Source organism: Rhinopithecus bieti, unplaced genomic scaffold (genome assembly GCF_001698545.2).
Source record: "Rhinopithecus bieti isolate Rb0 unplaced genomic scaffold, ASM169854v2 scaffold_10181, whole genome shotgun sequence".
In the NCBI taxonomy this organism is placed as follows: domain Eukaryota; kingdom Metazoa; phylum Chordata; class Mammalia; order Primates; family Cercopithecidae; genus Rhinopithecus; species Rhinopithecus bieti.
Window position 1 is genome coordinate 503,761 of NW_016806624.1, and position 17,068 is coordinate 520,828.

A 17,068-nucleotide genomic window follows, 5' to 3' on the forward strand; every position below is an offset into this window, starting at 1 on the left:
CCACTGTACTCCAGCCTGAGTGACAGAGTGAGACCCTGTCTCCAAAAACAAACAAACAAACAAAAAACTAAACATCTCTCTCTTTAGAGATGTTTAAAAAATATTTTTGATTTTTAAAAAATAATACATGTAGAAAATGCACTTAGCAAATGAAAGAAATAAGCACATTCCCAAATGAACATTATGCGTTAATACATTCATATTTTGGTTTATGACTTCATTTATTTTATTTTCACATGTATGTACTGTTTGTATATGTAAAAGCAAACAAATAAAATAACAAAAAGAAGATCCTGAAAGAAATTACATCTAATGTAAAAGTCACAAACTCTAATAGTGTGCAGGAGTTGGGGCTAGGGAGACAGGGTGACAGCAGAGGCCACAAGGTTGACAATAGGGAGTTCACTGCATTTTAGGACCGAAACCTCAACGGTCAACTCGCACAGAGGGAAACCTAGAAATAAATAAATGCATCCATTCCACATTTGCATTCATTCTACATTATTAGAGTGTCATTTAATAAACTTAGGAGAAGGAAGTCTATCCAATGCGACCACACATTTGGAAGACCAAATTCAGACCATGAAATAGTGTTGTCTCCAGTGCATGGAATGGGAGCACAACTAGGCAATAAAGTAGAGTAGTTAGGTCATGACTATCAGACCCTGGGCAGGTCCTTCTATGTCTCAGATTTTTCACTTGGAAAATGGGGACAATAACAGTACCCATCTACTTCAGAGCGTAATGTGAAGATAAAAATGAATGAATGAATGTAAAGCCTATCTTCTTCTCAGCCTGCATATTCTGCCTGACTAGGTATGGTCTTGATGGGTCTAACCTGGTTTGTCTTTCACTTCCTGAGGGTTAATACTGAAGATAAATATACCACACAGGTCTTTAGCTAATCCTCCATCACTCCCAATACTCCAAGCTGCTCTTTCTGTTATTGTTTCAGGAATCAAACTTCTAAGTAGGCAGCAATCATGAAAACAAAAAAGAACCAAATACAAACGTGATGGTTTCCAATCACCTTCCATAGATCTTCACTCAAAACCCACTGAAGGTAAGCATTTGTGAATTCTTTTGAACCTTAAGTGGCAGTAAATTGCCTTACGGCAAATGGTCTTTTTCCCCCCCTTTCTAGTTTTGAGTTGTATATTGATCTCAAAAGAGCTGAATTACACATAAGCATAGTTTTCAGAATACTTCACATACGCATGGCACCTTATGCTTTTCCAAGTGCCTTTTCACATACTGCTTGGTTTAATTCTCCCAACCATCCAGGGAAGTACATAGAATTGCTGTTGTCCCCATTTTCTGAATAAGAAAAAAGAGATGGTTCAAAGAGTTTAAATAACTTTCCCCAAGTCACACAGCCTGGCCCACAGATACACAGATGGTGTTAGATCCAGTGCTCGTGTCATAACACCAGGGTGCCTTTCTGACTAATACATGGTACATTTATCTACAGCAGTATCTAATCCAAATATTTAGAGCAGACGAGCTGCTTTGTTTAGTAGTTTTCAACCAAATTAATAATTTCAAGTCACATAATTTGAAGTTCCTCTGCCCATCCCTTTCACATTTAATTAAGAAGGCTTTAGTGTAATTCTGATGTTTCCATAGAATAATGACATCTTTACAATTCAAAATTCATCACTGCTCTTAATGTACAACATAACACAGACATCATAATGGAGGCTAAGAGGCATTACTACTCTACAGAATTTCAAAGGCCAGTGGTTACTGACAGCTCAAACCACAATAAAGCCATGCAACAGGAACAGATACTAGAGATATCACCTCTTGATTGCTATCTTCAAAATTACCTACCTACCCTGTAAACGTAATACGAGTGAAACTCATGTCCTGAATGATGAGATAGTAGACATATTGATCTAGCACATCTACATGTTTGAAAACTAGATGTTCTTGCCAACATGTTTAAACATTACGATGACAAGCTCAAACGAGCTCTTCTAGTCATGAAACCTGCCAACTGCCACAGTGAAGAGCTCAAACACTGAGCTGCCATTTCTTAAAACCAATCTACTGAATATATGTGGCAAATTTTTAATTCACTATATATTTCTCAGGTAAACTAGAAGTACTACTGAACATAGACGTTGTCAATCTCCATATTCACTATCATCTATTTTAGGTCAGTACAAAAGGCTTTCAAATTATAAATTTGCAAATATATTGATTGGTGCCTATGAAAAACAAAAGTGGTGATCACTGCTGATGACCTTAAAAGTTCTTAAAATATTAGAGGCTATCTGAAAGGATTAATAGACAAGAAGATAATTTTCAAAGATAATCTCATGAAGATATGACCAAGCAAAGAATTGTACCAACACACTATTCATCAGTATGACACATTTTGTGCTCATGGATGAGGTTAGGCAAAACTTTAAGAACTGAATATGTCTACTGTTTCAAGAGAGACACACTAAGCTGGTGAATGCAATATATATATTAATAGTTCAGTCACGAGTCAGACAGCTCTAAAATGTCAGAGTACCAAAAAAGATTTTCCAGTACTAAATTGACTATCTCAAAAGATCACGATTAATGTAAGAAATAATGGGAACAATGGAATGAGTTGTGGAGAACTGACCAAATACATGGCAAGCCTTTGATAATAAGTTTATAAGAGGACTGTGTCTGAAAAAAGAACATGCATCAACAGCATTGAAAACTCTATTTGAAGATCACTATTATCTTAATAAATGTGATTAAAAGACCAAAATGCTTCCTTATGAAATAACCAAGTAAGAAGGAAACTGCTACAACTCAGGAGTTCTTAACTTGAGATTCATTATGGTGAGGGCTTTGAGGGGTCTGTGAGCCCTTTGGAATTTTACGCATATTTGTAGGTGTATTTTTCTACAAGAGGTGCCCACAGCATACATCAGATTTTCATAGGGTCCTCAGATCCAAAAATGTGAGCATCCACTATTTTAAAAGCAGGTCATTATTAATCTATGTACAAATATATAACTGGATTTTGGATAAGTAATACACCATAAGTTTAAAATTAAGAAAATATTTTGACTTTTCTAAATTATAAAATGTTTTTTTAAATGCAAACTGGAGTTATCCTAATTAAAGGAAATGCCAACCACAGTGTGGATACTGATAGAAGGTCTACACGATAAATATTTCAGGGATCCCAGTGCTATGACAAGAGACTTTATTTATTTATTTTGAGACAGAATCTCACTCTGTCACCCTGGCTGGAGTGCAGTGGCACGATCTTGGTTCACTGCAGTTTCTGCCTCCTGGGTTCAAGCGATTCTCCTGCCTCAGCCTCCTGAGCAGCTGGGATTAAAGGTATGTGCCATCATGCCCGGCTAATTTTTGTATTCTTAGTTGAGACGGGGTTTTGCCATGTTGGCCAGGCTAGTCTTGAACTCCTGACCTCAGATGACCCGCCTGCCTGGGCCTCCCAAAGTGCTTGGATGACAGGTATGAGCCACCACGCCTGGCCTATTTTATTTATTTTTTGAACAGGCTCTGGTCCTATCGCCCAGGCTGGAATGCAATGGCACAACCTCGGCTCACTGCAACTTCCACCTCCCAGGCTCAAATCATCCTCCCACTTCAGCCTCCCAAGTAGCTGGGACTACTACAGCCTCCCAAAGTGCTGGGGTTGTGGGTATGAGCTGCCATGCCCAGACTTGCGAAGCCTAGCCACACTACCACACCCAGCTAATTTTTTTTGTATTTTTGGTAGAGATGAGTTTTCGTCATGTTGCCCAGCTTGGTCTTGAACTCCTGGGGTCAAGCAATCCTCCCGCCTCAGCCTCCCAAAGTGCTGGGATTACAGGCATGAACCACCATGTCTAGTCAGTGCTATGATAATAGATTTTAAAATCACCTAAGAAAGAAAGGTTAGATTATTCTGAAAGATTTATTTTCCTTGGATTAAAGAGAGATTAAAAATGGTTATATCAGGACATTTCTCTGGACATATTCATATATTATTCCCCTCTGTTTTTTAAAACAAAAGATGGAAGCACCAGGATAAAAGATAAAATGTTGAAAGAACGAAACAGCTTTTAAACAAAGGTGACAGAAGCATTTGGAAACGAATGGGTACATTTTGGGTTATTACAATGATTAGGGCTACTCTGGGATATAAGGATGCTGGATGCACAGGATTGATTCTGCGCATGTTGGGACAACAAAAAGCCTGTTCCATATCCTGCTTGTCATTCATACTCCCCGCTGGACTATTCACATAAATGAAAGAAACTATCAGTAACTGAGCCGAGAAACTAACCCCACTGTACATATTTTTGCAAAGCATTTTTCTTTTTTTGAGACAGGGTCTCACTTTTTCACCCAGGCTGGAGTGCAGTGGCGTGAACACAGCTCGCCACAGCCTCGACATCCTGGGCTCAGGCAGTCCTCCTGCCTCAGCCTTCCGTGTAGCTGGGACTACATGTGTGTGCCATCATGCCTGGCTAATTTTTGTATTTTTTGTAGAGACTGGGTTTCACAATGTTGCTGGTCTTGAACTCCTGAGTTCAGGCGATCTGCCGGCCTCGACCTCCCAACGTGCTGGGGTTGCGGGTGTGAGCTGCTATGCCTAGCCTTGTGAAGCATTTTTTTACACAATTTTAATTTCTAAGACTACAAGTGCTAGGATCTACTGTGTAAATCGAAGTGAGATTACTTGTCTTTGAAGTTTCCCAGGAAGTGTTCATCATATTGGAAAATCATGCCACCATTGTCAGCACTGTTCTAAGACTTGAGCTGACAACATAAACCACTTCAATCAGTTTGCACTTGCTGATGCTCCATTCAGGATTACTTCCACACAGTGCAAACCTCCGGCATACTTCATTATGTCTTACTGCATAGTCATATCCAAGCATTATCACTTGAAAAACACAAAAATTTCTTCCATTTATATTCAGTGAGGACACTGTACTGATTTAAAAAGATTCTCTGAATAAAGACCATTAAGGAAAATCCAAATAAATTGTGGTGTTCAGTCAGGAGTACTGTATGAATGCTGGCTTCTTAGCTATGACAAATGTGCTATTGGAATGGAAGATGTTAGAAGTAGGGGTGAGAGGGTGAGGGGTATACAGGCAATCTTTGTATTGTCTTTGCAAGTTTTCTATGAATCTAAAAGTATCCTAATAAAAAGGTTTTTGTTTTTGTCACTGTTGTTTTTTGAGTCTACCTTTAGAGACATATAAAGATTTCAAATTTGGAAAACTGTACCTTCATTTCTGTTACTATCAGTTTTTTGGGTGGTTTTCTTTCTTTTTTTTTAAGTCAAGGTTTTGCTCTGTCACCTAGGCCGGAGTGCAGTGGCACAATCATGGCTCACTGCAATCTCAACCTCCTGGACTCAAGTGATCCTCCCACATCAGCCTCACAAGTAGCTGGGACCACAGGGATATACCACCATGCCTGGATAATTTTTGTATTTTTGTTTGTTTTACCATGTTGCCCAGGCTGTTCTCAAACTCCTAGACTCAAGCACTCCTTCCACCTTGGCCTCCCAAAGTGCTGGGATTACAAGCATGAGCCACCATGCCTGGCCAATAATAGTATATTTCAACTATTAGGTTGAATTGCTGAACTAGACATTTTCCTATGTTAATAATGGTTAAATGTTAGCAAGTTCATATGGTTCATGCTAGAATAGTCTGAGCCTAATTAAATGGATTGTATTACAAAGTTGAGAATAAATGTACTTTTTATTTTCAGAAATAAAAAATCAGTTTTAATCTACTGCACACATACACTTCCACTCCGCCAAATTCTTTGTATAGTTATACTATATTATCTATGATTTCAATTTGAAGTTAGTAAAGGGAAATGTTACAAAATTATTATTTAAAATGAGTAAAGAGTCTAAGAGGATTGAAAATCACTAAAGTAAACAAAGCATTGATAAGCAGGAGAGATTACAGCACAGTTTTTCTGAGAAATTTATACCAAATTCCTATGGAAAAGGATTAAAAGGAAAGAGCAAAGTATTTGTAACCTTTCCTTATAGATAGTCTTATTCTTTTTCCATAGGCTGTTATTCAAGAAACCTCTTTCACTGGTAGATGAACCTCCAAGTAAAAATATGTTGTGAAAGAGGACAGGATAAGGAAAATTTTGGTTTTGCAGGAGGCCTATAAAATTCTTGAACACATTCACCTTCGGAAAAAACATGTTAGGAGCAGAAACCTGACAGCAGTCAGAAGTTTTCTAAAAAAAACCAACTGGCAGGTTTACTGGGTGGAAAAAAACTCACCTGTGCACAAATCTGATGCATCACGTGACCAAACTCATGGAAGTAAGTCCTCACCTCATCGTGTCTCAGGAGAGAGGGACGACCTGCCACTGGCTGTGAGAAGTTCACCACGAGGGCAGCCACTGCCATCATCCGGCTTCCATCAGGCAGAAGGCAGCCAGGCTGGAGACCAAAGCAGGCCGCATGATTGTATTTTCCTTCCCTACGAGCCAGAAACACACGTTGACAAGATAGGAAAATTCTCCTCTAGCAACTACATTGGCATGGCCTCTTCCAGTCATTAACACATAACTATGTGTTACCAGAGATGCTTTTAAACATTAGTTTACCTTCTAGAAAGTAGGTTATTTTGCTAAAGTGGAAAAACTAACGCTAAACAAACAATAACTCCACTATCATTCTGTGTGAGCTCCAAAGTTTCTTTTGTTGAAAAATCTCGAGGTAAGAATGAAGAATGCATGTGACACCGACAGCTGAATGTCCAATTTATTTTAATGACATTCTACTTTTTCTTTTTCAAAGATGGGATTATTAAACACTAAACAATGCTGAAACACAAATTTGAAATAAAAGATACAGTTTGACTCACTAGGCAGCCTTTTCATTAAAATCGGAATAAAAAACTGAATTTCAGACAATAAGGTTTTTCCTTTTATTTGAGGAGGAAAGAATCAGTAATTACAATTAAATAAGCTTCTTTTATAAACTAGACAGGCCTTTTTGAAACAGAATGCTTTTAGTTAGCCTGGGAAAATGCATAAATTATACTATCAATTAGTCTATTCTTATATAGCGTGGCATCCGTGATGGTCTTTCCAAAAGCTATTAGACTTCATTCTCCAAAAGCTATCAGACTTCCTTCTGGGAGTAGGTGTCCTTTCCCCCTTTTCTTTTGCTCAGAAGACTAATAGTACCTGTTTTTTTTTTTTTTTACTTTGAGACAGAGTCTTGCTCTGTCACCCAGGCTGGAGTGCAGTGGCATGATCTCAGCTCACTGCAACCTTCGCCTCCCAGGTTCAAGCAATTCTCCTGCCTTTGCCTCCTGAGTAGGTGGTATTACAGGTGTGCATCACCATGCTGGTTAATTTTATTCTTGTTGTTTTGAGATGGAGTCTCGCTCTGTTGCGCAGGCTGGGGTGTGGTGGCAAGATCCTGGCTCACTATAACCTCCGCCTTCTGGGTTCAAATGATTCTCCTGCCTCAGCCTCTAGAGTAGCTGGGACTACAAGTACCTGCCACCACGACCAGCTAATTTTTGTATTTTTAGTAGAGATGGGGTTTTGCCATGATGGCCAAGCTGGTCTCAAACTCCTGACCTCAGGTGATCCGCCCTCCTTGGCCTCCCAAAGTGCTGGGACTACAGGTGTGAGTCATTGTGCCCAGCCTGAGAGACAGGGTTTCACCATGTTGGCCAACCTGGTCTTGAATTCCTGGCCTCAGGTGATCCACCCACCTTGGCCTCCCAAAGTGCTGGGATTACAGCCACTGCACCCAACCAGTACCTGGTCTTTTTAAAACCTATTCTGAATACCCTTTTAAAAGTCAGTTAGACAAATAAAACAAGTTAATCCCTTTTACCTTTATGAAGAGAACATCTAAGATGACAGGAAGTAAACTTTAACTTTAGGTCACTGCTTTCACAAAGATTACTCTCTGCCACCCACACCAGGGTGCTGGTAGCAATGACCAGATCTCTGAGTACAAAAGAAATTAATTATATCCCGGCAGTGAGACAGCAGAATGAGGTAGCAGGAATTGTTCTTTGACCCTGGAAAGAAAATCTGAGGACAGTTATAGCAGACTCCAATATTAAAGGATTACTCCTGAAAGAGTTCTTGGGTTAAAACTATATCCTGACACTTTTTAGTTAAAAATAAGACTCATCTATATTTGGCAGGGTTCTACTTTTAGGTCATAATATAAGTGAAAGTAAGTCCATAAAGCACCAGGTGATACGGTTTGGCTGTGTCTCCACCCAAAGCTCATCTTGAGCTGTGGTTATCATAATCCTCATGAATCATGGGAGGGACCCGGTGGGAAGTAATTGATTCATGGGGCAGTTACCCCATGCCAGTCTTATGATAGTGAGTGAGTTCTCACAAGATCTGATGGTTTTATAAGGGGCTTTCCTTCCTTCGCTTGGCACTTCCCCTTCCTGCTGCCACGTGAAGAAGGATGTGTTTGCTTCCCCTTCTGCCATGATTGTAAGTTTCCTGAGGTCTCCCAGGCCCTGCAGAACTGTAAGTCAATTAAACTTCTTTCCTTTATAAATTACCCAGTCTTAGTCAGTTCTTTATAGCATTGTGAGAACGGACTAATACACCGGGATAATCACTTAGGTGCTAAAAGACACTTCTGCCCACCAACTGGATGACAAAGTTACTCAACCTACTTTTCAGCACTCGGAGTCAGTGGATTACAAACTTGTATGTATTACTGAATGAGGGGGATACTATACTCTCCTTTGATCTATTTAGTAAAATGATTAGTAATTATAAGAGATTGACTTTGCTTTAGAAAGTAGCCTGGGGAGAAAGAGATCCAAATCCTTTTGTGTCTGATGAAACACTATGGAATCTATAGTTATTACATGCTACAGACACAATTATAACATTTTTATAATTGTTACCACTGATATCTGGGCAAGATGATTTGCATATATAGTCTTAATGCATAAAACAATCCTGTAAAAGGATTTTCAGTCCCATATTACAGAGGAAGAAACAGAATCTCAAAGAGGTTACATCACTCAAGCATTCAAACTCAAATCTGACTGACTGCAAAGGTTTTTCTACTTCTACTAAACTGTGCTGCCTCTCAGCCAGACTGAAGGGAGTGGCCACAGATGATTAGCAGACAGATTACCTAATAAACATTCTGGTGCTCAATTTCGTTTTATTTATTTATGTTTTTTGAGTTAAGACTCTTGCTCTGTTGTCCAGGCTGGAGTATATTGGCGTGATCTTGGTTCTAGGGTTCAAGCTATTCTCATACCTTGGCCTCCCGAGTAGCTGAGACTACAGATGCCAGTTTAATTTTTTTATTTTTAGGAGAGATGGGGTTTCACCATATTGGCCAGGCTGATCTCGAACTCCTGACCTCAAGTGATCTGCCCACCTCAGCCTTCCAAAATGCTGGGATTACAGGTGTGGGCCACCATGCCTGGGTGGTGGTCAATATTAAATTAAGTAAATGTAGTGCACAAACTAGATGATGATGATAATGACAATGGTAGCAACTAACTTTGATTAAGCCTTCACTATGTGCTGAGCAGTATTCTAAATGCTTTGCATGTCTTTAACCAATTTAATCCTTACAATGACCATACAAAGCAGGTACTATTAATATTCCCATTTTATAGGACCTATAATCTAGGTAAGAAAACTGGGGCATAGAAAAATTAAGTAACTTACCTAGTAAATGATGATGCCAGACATTCTGGCTTCAGACCCACATTTTAAATCTCTATACTAAGAAGCCCACGTGAGAAATATGAAAGAGTAGCGTCTGTTTTTTAACTAATTTTTTTAGAGATAGGGTCTAGCTCTGTCACCTAGGCTAGAATGCAGGAGTGTGATAATAGCTCACTGTAACCTTAAACTCCTGGACTCAAGTGATCCTCCTGCTTCAGCACAGCTAGGACTACAGGTGTGCACTACCACACCTGGCTAATTTTTAATTATTATTATTTTTTGAGACAGGGTCTCACTCTGTCACCTAGGCTGGAGTGCAGTGTTGCAATCTTGGCTCACTGCAGCCTCCACCTCTGAGGCTCAAGTGATCCTCTCACCTCAGCCTCTCAAGTACCTGGGACTATAGGCATGTACCACCACACCTGGCTAATTTTTGTATTTTTTGTAACAACAGAGTTTTGCCACGTTGCCTAGGCTAGTCTTTAAGTCCTAGACTCAAGCAATCCACCTGCCTCGGCCTCCCAAAGTGCTGGGACTACAGGCATGAGCCACCGCAATTGACCTAATTTTTAAATTTTTTGTAGAGACAGGGCCTCACTGTGTTGCCCAGGCTGGTCTCGAACTCCCAGCCTCAAGCAATCCTCCCACCTTGGCCTCCCAAAGTGTTGGGATTACAGGCATGAGCCACTGTGCCTGGCCAAGAGTAGAGTTTTAAAGTAGGTAGCAGCTGAATCCCTAAGGTCCCTTCCAACAACATGATCCTCAGTACCTTGGATAGAGGTCCAAATAGAACTGTCCCAATACTTCTCCTGTAGCTTTATCCTTCACAGTATAAAGTGTAACACTCTTGTTCCAAACATGGGCATCTGTCACTTGCTCAAATGAGAGTCCCAACAACTCCTGGTAGGTGTTCAGCAAGCCTTCGGTGACCACCTCAATTGGGAAGTATTCCTTGAGGAACTCTTGGTCTATGGAGTACTTGAGTTCCTCTGTCTGAGTCATGTAGTAATATAGATCCCAGGCATTGATTTTCCCATCATATTCAAAACCCCTGTCTTCACATTCCTTTTTCTTCAAATTCAAAATAAACTCTCGTTCTGCTTCACCCAAGGGTTTTAATTTCTGGCTTAAATCATCTGTGAAGGAAAAGGGAAAAGTTAGTGATCTACTTGCTTTTGGGAGCAAACATACTCATAAATACCACCTGTGCTTTAGCATGGTGCTTCCTCCTTTGCAGTATTCAATACAGAAAAATCAGGGGAAAGAGGGAAAGGAGGAGGAAAAAAGTGAGGGAGGAAAGCAGGCTCTATTATGGAAGCACACTTTGCTCTTCGGGGTTATTGATTTTATGGTCCTAGCCCCTCTTTTATTTTATTTTATTTTTTATTTTTTATTTTTTTGAGACGGAGTCTCGCTCTGTCGCCCAGGCTGGAGTGCAGTGGCCCGATCTCAGCCCACTGCAAGCTCTACTCCCAGGTTCACACCATTCTCCTGCCTTAGCCTCCAGAGTAGCTGGGACTACAGGTGCTCGCCACCATGCCTGGCTAGTTTTTTGTATTTTTTTTTTTTCAGTAGAGATGGGGTTTCACTGTGTTAACCAGGATGGTCTCGATCTCCTGACCTCATGATCCACCCGCCCTGGCCTCCCAAAATGCTGGGATTACAGGCGTGAGCCACCGTGCCCGGCCGCCCCTTTTTCTTTTAACACCACCAGAACTGGGCAATGAGTTCCTCAATTCATCACCAAAGCTCAAGTTTATCTCAGAGAACACTGACTGAAGAATGTTATTCAGGAAGTAAAGCAACAGTGAAGCCAAAGTCATGTACATGATTATTCTTCAATGCAGTTAGTTGGACTCCTAAGAAAGCTAGGAAAAACACATCAGATGTGACCTGTGGTCAATGTTATCTAGAAATTCCTATTAATGGGTTTAGTTTCTCATTACCCCATTTCTATGAAGGTCTATCTGGACACAGCAATTCCAGTTTTTAGCTGGAGAAAGTTCTGAGAACCACAAATTATATTGCTGTGGTCAATTTTTCACTTTACTGTATTTGGCTAAATGAGTATGGTCTTATGCATTTATTTTTTACATTTTTGTTACATATGTTAAGATACAAACGTGCCTGGCTCAGCAGAGGACATGGCAGTTCAGAAGGTAACCCCACAAAGTGAGAGACGGAGGAGCAGCCCGAGGAATACTGTGAAGAGAAATGAGGAAACTCATGGAGGATACAAAGATATAGTTTTCTATATATGTATGTGTGTGTGTGTGCATGTATACACACGCACATGCGTGCGTGCACACACACACACATATATATATAGAGAGAGAGAGAGCGAGCGAGCAAGTGAGAGAGCGAGAGAGTTTTGCTATGTTGCCCAGGCTGGACTCCAACTCCCAAATTCAAGGGATCCTCAAACCTTAGCCTCCCAAGAGGACACTTTGCATAGGAATATGCCAAACTCAAATTAGAAGGAAAACTCCTTTAAATGAATTAAGTTAGTCAAGTGGTTATTAAGGAACATTTTAGTGCATGCAATCACCACTGAAGGAAACATTCTCTACAAACCTGTTAACTCTCTCAGCCATCCTCTTTTATACCATGCATCAGAGTGTAGAGTAATTACCTGTTCACACTTCTGTTGTTTCCAGTAAGTGACAAATCCATTGAGAAAAGGACCTTCTCTTTTTAAAAAATTACCTTTATTTTCAGAGACAGGGTCTTGCTCTGTCACCCAGCCTGGAGCACAGTGGCATGATCATGGCTCACTGTAGCCTGGAACTCCTGGGCTCAAGGGATCCTCCCACCTCAGCCTCCCAAGTAGCTAGAATTACACAGGCACATCTCACCGTGCCTGGCTAATTTTTAAATTTTTCTGTAGACACAGGGTTGGGGTCTCTTTGTTTCCCACACTGGTCTTGGACTCTAGGCCTCAAGTAGTCCTCCCACCTCGGCCTCCCAAAGTGCTAGGATTACAGGCATGAGCTGCCACGCCCAGCAAAAAGGACCTTGTTTTATTCCTTTCTGTAATCCTACTATTTAGCATACTGCCTAAGGCTGAATAGTTATTTCATAAATGTCTCATGAATGAATGAGTGAATTATACAATAACAAATACGTACCACTTATGGAGTTTAACCTTAATATAGTTATTAGATAATAGTTTTTATGTATATTATTTTATATTACAGTTATTAGATAATAGTTTTATGTATATTATTTTATATTAGTTCTGTATATTAACAAGTGGTTTCTGGAATATTAAATGTTTTTTGTTTATATATGTTCTATTTTTATGTATGTCATATTTGTCAGCTTATTTTATACAAATTCATAAGCAGCCATGCTATGACTACTAAATCCCTAGTGACAGTGAATAAAGCCAGTAACTTTAGTAACTCTGTTAGAACCTACATGTCATATTAGGAATTGGTATAAACAGCCTAAACAAGATATAAGATACAGTGAAGCAAGGCCTATACAGCAATATAAACAATGAGCAGTCCCTAAAACCAAGCATACTTCTAACACATAATAGGTGATCAATATACTTCTCTCGAATGAATGAAAAGTAGGATGTTCTCAAAGGCATACTATGTTCTGAGGCCTTCTGTCCCGTTGACATGGTACAGCAAAACAGTCATAGAAAAAAAAAAACTAACCTAGAAAGGCTGTTACGCGGCTTGTGCTCTTTGCAGTGTTCATTTCAAGGACGAAGTCAGCATGTGTGCTATAACCGAGTAGTTTGGCTACCTTGGCCCGCAGTGGGAGTAGCTGCTGCAAAATTATGGTGTTTTCCTAGTAATAAACAACAGCAACAAAACAAAGGCTAATCAATAATTTGATCCAAAGCATTAAAAGGAAGAATTATTGTATGTATTTTTAGGTTTGTAAAATTGTCAAATATTTTAGAGCATTTAAACTTCTGTTCCATTTTGGTGTTATAGGCTTTTTTTTCTTTCTTTTGGATTCATGATTTCGTTTGATTTCTGAAATAATTTATGACTTTTTAAACCTCAGGAGATAACTATGAGGTCTTAATAAAACTGTAGGTGCTATAAACTTAGAATGAAAATATATTTTTAATGAATATAGCGAATCCGTATTTATTTTACTGACAGAACTGCACCAAATATGGGTACTTTCAGTTCTTTTGGACATTTTATTGTGGTAAAAGACACAAAACATAACATTTATCTTTTAATTTCATACCCATTCATATGGCTACTATTTTTAAAAACACAGAAAATGTGCTGGTGAGGAAATGGAGAAATTGGAACCCTTGCGCATTGCTGATGAGAATGCAAAGTAGTTCAGCTGCTGTAGAAAATGGTATGGTGATTCCTAAAAAAATTAAACCATATGATCCAGCAATTCCACATCTCAGAAAATAACACAGATAATTGAAAGCAGGGACTCGAAGAGAGATCGACACACCCATGTTCACAGCAGCATTATTTATAACAGCCAAAAGATGGAAGCAACCCAAGTGTCCATGGACAGATACACAGGTAAACAAAATGTGGCATACATATACAATGGAGTATAATTCTGCCTTCACAAGGAAGGAAGTTCTGACACGCTACAACATGGATGATCCTTTAAGGTATGCTAAGTGAAATAAGCCAGATACAAAAAGACAAAAATTTTATTATTCCACTTATATGAAGTTCCTAGAGTAGTGAAATTCACAGAGACATAGAATAGAATAGCAACTGCCAGGGTCTGGGGAAAGGGGGTAATGGGGAGTTAATGCTTAATAGGTACAGTTTCAGTTAAGGAAGACAAAAAATCTCTGCAGGTGGATGGAGGTGATGGCTGCAGAAAAATATAAACATATTCTCAATGTGAATATACTTAATGCCACATGCTATGATCTGAATGTCCCCCAAAATTCACGTGTTGAAACATAATCTCTTTTGTGGTAGTGTTAAAAGGCAGGGCCTTTTGGGAAGTGACTAATGAATTAGTTCCTTATAAAAGGGCTACAGCTAAAGAACTTGGGCCTTTTCTGCCTTCCCCCTTCTGCCATGTGAGGACACAGAAAAAAGGCCCTTTCTAGACACTGAATGCTGGTGCCCCTTGATCTTGAATTTCACATCCTTCAGAACTGTGAAAAATGTCTATAGTTCATAAATTACTTCATCTGTGGTATTTTGTTATAGCAGCACAAATGAACTAAGGCACCACAAAATTCTGCTTTTAAAATGTTTCAGGGATTTTCCCAAGTTAACATTACAAATATCTTTTATATTTTATTTGTATTACAAATACAAAATTGATATTATTATATTATTTTCTTAACAATGAAATAAAAAATAATTCTCCTAGAGGAAGTGAATAAATGTTAAAGTAAAAGAAAAAACTAATCCCAATAATCAAATCAGCAAATTATTTACAGACCGATTTCTAGGGAAAATCACACACGGAGGTCACACTACCTGCATTCAAAATGTGGTCCACCATTTACTAGTTACCTGATCTGGGGCAAATTCTGGAGCTCTCTGAGCCTCAGTTTTCTCATTTGTAAGATGTGGAAAATAAAAATACCTACACTGGAGAGTAATCATGAAGATTCAAATGAGAATATATGTAAAGTATTTAGACAAATGCCTGGCACATAACCAAACACTATATAATTATCTGTTATAATTATTTTAAAACTAAAATGGAAACACAGAATAGAGAAACACACATAAAGTAATTCTTCAAGTTCTAAAATTAAATAGTTTAATTAGATTTTCTTTCATTTTTTGGAGTTTCTCCAGATCTTCTCTCTAGACTGCCAATTTTCTCCCAACATCTGTTCTCTTATTTTTTCTTTTAGTAATAGAACTCTGAATTTTTTTGTTTTTTTTTTAAGTTTTCACAGAGGTGAGGTCTTGCCATATTGCTCAGGCTGGTCTTGAACTCCTGGCCTCAAGCAGTCCTCTTGCCTTGGCCTCCCAAAGTGTTGGGATTACAAGTGTGAGCCACTGTGCCTGACTGAACTCTGAATGTTTGCTGGACACTTGGTTACCTAATTACGCTTCCCAGCCTTCCTCAAAGCCAGCTGTGGCCATGTGATACTCAATGGGACAACGGGATGTGAATGTAGTGATGAGTGAAATTTCTGGGTCATGTCTGATAGATGTTTGCCGCAGGCTGTGAACTGAAAATGACAACAATGACCCTGAAAGCCACATACTGAGGATGGTAGAGCTGTCTTCCACCTCTGGACCACTCACCTTGACTTACAGTTACAAGACAAATCTCTTTTTTTTTTTTCTCAAAATAGTGGTGAAATCTGCCATTTTAGCCATGTAAAATTCAACGGCAATAATACTCATTCCGTTGTGCAACCACTACCATGATCTGTTTCTAAAACTCTTCCATTACCCCAAACAGAAACTCTGTAACCATTAACTCCCCAGTCTTCCCTCTCCCCATTCCCTGGTAACCTCTAATCTACTTTCTGGAAAGATAAAACTTTTATCTTATTTGAGTTACTGTGCTTTTGACTTCTGTCAAGTCCCTTAGCCTGGACCCTGACATATGTAGAGATGAATACCAGAAATCAGTTGCTACTAACAATAAAAATGAAAAATGTACAGGAATGGAAAGTAAGGACGCAGAGACTGCAGCTTGGGAAGTAGGTTCTCATTATACTATGGGCATTTGTGAAAACTGTTGCTTGCCATAACTCAGAAGGCAGGCCACGTACCTACTGAGTCTTAGTCTAGAGAAATTGTTTGGGAAAACTAATACTGTTGGGAGGTATTTTTTTTGGCATTTGTTGCTTTTTGGAAGATTACATGGGAGAGATGAACTTGGGTGAGAATTGGCCAGTTTCTAAAGATGGAAGGAAAATAATTCTGCTCAAGGAGGTTCTGCCTATGGCCTACAATCTTCAGATGGTTGGAAAAGCCAATTGCTCTGTATTCCTAGTGTCAGGAGAAAAGGCTGTCACTCAGAGTTACTGAACTGCAGACATGACTTTGAGAATGCTGCCTTCCTCCAGAAGCTCACCATGTTCAGAAGGCCTGAAAACAGACTTCACTAAATGGATAATGATGGATAAATGGATAAATTCAGAAGCCAGTATATAAGATTTGGCAAGTTTAAGAACGATGACCAGAAGTGATATTTTGGTATAGTTATTTTGACATGCATCTGATTAGAGGCAAACAGACAAGAAACCTACGTTTTTGAGGAGGCTGTATTACCAAAGATATCATAAGTCTGGCTTACAAAAGTTTGTGATTATTTGATCCCTAAAGCAACCCTTGGGATTCTACCTGACATTAGCAGGACCAGCAGTCCACTGCCAAGATATGGTCATCAAGGATAATGGACAAAAACAATTCCCTGTGGGCAAACATGGAGTACAATTGATAAA

The 17,068-nt window shown here is 39.2% G+C and overlaps 1 protein-coding gene across 2 annotated transcripts in view; it reads right to left on the minus strand.

The window, feature by feature from the left end:
* Nucleotides 1–17,068, minus strand: part of NLN (neurolysin) — a 106,467-nt gene that overhangs the window by 30,057 nt on the left and 59,342 nt on the right. For both annotated transcript variants that reach the window (XM_017877104.1, XM_017877105.1), the window contains 3 exons: nucleotides 13,353–13,488; nucleotides 10,454–10,820; nucleotides 6,272–6,473 (listed from right to left, as the gene is read on the minus strand). In XM_017877104.1, coding sequence (XP_017732593.1) covers nucleotides 6,272–6,473; nucleotides 10,454–10,820; nucleotides 13,353–13,488 — 705 coding nt within the window. The remainder of the gene's footprint in view (nucleotides 1–6,271; nucleotides 6,474–10,453; nucleotides 10,821–13,352; nucleotides 13,489–17,068) is intronic.